A 444-nucleotide genomic window follows, 5' to 3' on the forward strand; every position below is an offset into this window, starting at 1 on the left:
GCCGTCCCCCAGGCCCAGCCCCTGGCTCTCACTCTTGCAGCCCCCAGGCGCACCGCTCCGCCCCAGGCCCAGCCCGGTTCTTACCGCGCCACAGCCACAGCCACAACGTCCCGGGGGCCCGAGCCCGGGCCCCCCAGCAGCCGCCGCGCCGCCGCAGAGATGCTGCATAGACGCGGAGCCATGTTGGAGCGGTGCAGGTTGGAGGGAGGCCCCGCCCCCGAACCCGGCAGCGGAGGCGGGACTCGGGTAAGCCCCGCCCCACCGGGCCGCCCGCCTCCCTCGCCAGCCGGGCAGGTGGGCGTTGTCCCCTCTCTTCCCGCAACGCAGATGCAGGGCAGAGGTCCGGTTTCTTGTCCTTGAGCCTCTGCAGCTCTGCTACAGACTTGCTCTGTGGCCTGCAGCAAACCCTTCGCCCAGTCTGGGCCTCAGTTTCCACCCCGTAAA

The 444-nt window shown here is 71.4% G+C and overlaps 1 protein-coding gene across 1 annotated transcript in view; it reads right to left on the reverse strand.

The window, feature by feature from the left end:
- The window catches only part of NIPSNAP1 (nipsnap homolog 1 (C. elegans)), a 15767-nt gene extending 15550 nt beyond the window's left edge, over positions 1-217 (reverse strand). The window contains exon 1 of the mRNA XM_010828741.1: positions 85-217. Within this exon, the coding sequence (XP_010827043.1) occupies positions 85-182 (98 nt within the window). The 5' untranslated portion in view covers positions 183-217. The remainder of the gene's footprint in view (positions 1-84) is intronic.
- Positions 218-444: the final 227 nt, after the last annotated feature.

This window comes from Bison bison, unplaced genomic scaffold (assembly GCF_000754665.1).
Source record: "Bison bison bison isolate TAMUID 2011002044 unplaced genomic scaffold, Bison_UMD1.0 scf7180017864495, whole genome shotgun sequence".
Classification (NCBI taxonomy): Eukaryota; Metazoa; Chordata; class Mammalia; order Artiodactyla; family Bovidae; genus Bison; species Bison bison.